The sequence below is a fragment of the Antrostomus carolinensis genome, unplaced genomic scaffold, assembly GCF_000700745.2.
Source record: "Antrostomus carolinensis isolate BGI_N321 unplaced genomic scaffold, ASM70074v2 scaffold29562, whole genome shotgun sequence".
Classification (NCBI taxonomy): domain Eukaryota; kingdom Metazoa; phylum Chordata; class Aves; order Caprimulgiformes; family Caprimulgidae; genus Antrostomus; species Antrostomus carolinensis.
The window spans coordinates 16,082-17,931 of NW_010299424.1; the positions used below are offsets into that span (position 1 = coordinate 16,082).

Genomic DNA, 1,850 nt, shown 5'->3' on the forward strand with positions numbered 1-1,850 from the left:
TGCTGAGGGCAGGTCTAACTAGACAAAGTTTACCATTTAAAAACCTCAGAAAAAAGAAGCGAGTAATTTTTAAGAGAGATAAGGTACTTCCACACTTTTCTTGGACCTCTGAGAAGATTTCAGGAGTTCTGTTTTGCTCCCTGACAAAGTTCTACATTAAAATAAAATATTTTCAATGGGGGAGATTTATTTACCCTTGATAATAAAACCCACTGTTGTTCCCAGCAACGCCAAGGAGAGGATCCCTAGAATCACAATAATCCAGCAGATAGTACATGAAACAGGAGAATCTAACAAAAAGAAAAAGAACAAAAACATGAGAAAGTTGAGACTTTGTCAATGGGATCAGTTCTAAAAATACAATTTCTATGGAACTGCAGTATCCGTATAAGTATAAAAAGCACCATATTACCTCAGCCTGTGCTCGTGTCAGAGTCCAACACTATCTGAGCAGGTTCTTTTTGATATTCCACACATGCATAATTTTATATTTAATACCAAATTTACTTATCTGAAGATATGTGATGTTACATGGGATTCTGATTTAGCAGAATGAAACAGCTATGTGTTGAAAGCACAACACAAGTGCAAATTACACTTAGCAGAATATAGAGACTTCAATACGCAGCTGAATCACACTACAAATGTGATTCTCACTGCCAGGTTCTATGATATCCTCACAATTGCAACGCTGGGTGGCACCAGGAAGGAATATGTGGGTTTAAGTAGCTCAAACCTGTTGCTCTCGTCAAAGCTATTTTTGTGAGCTGGTCAGTGGTTGTACTCTATGTTAGGCTGAGCCACGTATACACTCCCCCCATGCTGGGCTGGCTAACTCAGGAGGGCATTCACACTCTGGATTAACTCAGGGACAAAAAGTTACACAATCAGCTGATTCACTCAACTGGAACAGCCAGTTGATCTAGCCAACAGATACAACTGTTAGTCTGAAAAAAAGGTCCCTCTCTGGTCCCCTTAACATTAAGTTCAACTTTCTTTCTGACAGTCATGTTCAGTCACTGCATACTTCATGTGAACATTGCACTTGCCCATCTCCTTTGAGCCTTCTCTCATTGTAGGGGCTTATTGATTAGGCACAAGTCAGGATTACTTGTGAAGTAAGAAGAGAAGTCTGAAGAGAAGTCGAAATATAATGACTGTTCTGATGTGGCATCAACAGAAATTATTAGATCACATATTACTTACCTGTTGGAGCTGCACATCTCCAACTTTAACCTACCTTGAACTGTCCATACTTCCCAACTTCAAATGGCAGGATAGAAAAGAAAAACTTTTAGCATACAAACACAAATCTCTAATTTAGACATGAAATCTGTTAGGCTGTCTATTCAGTAATGCATACATCTTTCACATTATTAACAGACTTTACCTTTGTTCTTGACGTTCTCGTTCTCCTCTGTTCTTTGTCTTCTCATCATCTGTTTCTTGGAAGAAGCGCTGTGTTTCGTATTCAGATAGATGTGCTCCTTTTTATTCCCATCACATGCTTTTAAGTGATGCTTTTTTTCACTTTGTTTTACTTGGAATTTAGAAGTCCTGTTAGCTACAAAGTCCAGGTCTGGCTCTGAATTTCCCCAAAGGTCAATAGAGCTTTCCTCCCAGCAGTCTGGAATCATTTCTAATGACTGAGTGTATTATTAACAGAAGAGTAATACATAGAAAGAATGATGTCCTAAATCAGCTTTCTGATTTAAGCAATGACAACAGCTCATTAAAAACTCTATCTTTTGTGATTAAACTGCTACTGTGACAAATGCTAGGTAGGTCAATATTAGACAAGGGGTCTTGCTGTCACAGGAAAGTGAAGGTATCTAGCTAATATAAGTAAG

General features: G+C 38.3%; 1 protein-coding gene across 1 annotated transcript in view; it reads right to left on the minus strand.

Moving 5' to 3' along the window:
* LOC104520959 (killer cell lectin-like receptor subfamily G member 1) overlaps positions 1-1,436 on the minus strand; it is a 4,334-nt gene extending 2,898 nt beyond the window's left edge. The window contains exons 1-2 of the mRNA XM_010162797.1: positions 1,391-1,436; positions 195-290 (exon numbers count right to left, since the gene is read on the minus strand). Of these exons, the coding sequence (XP_010161099.1) occupies positions 195-290; positions 1,391-1,436 (142 nt within the window). The remainder of the gene's footprint in view (positions 1-194; positions 291-1,390) is intronic.
* Positions 1,437-1,850: the final 414 nt, after the last annotated feature.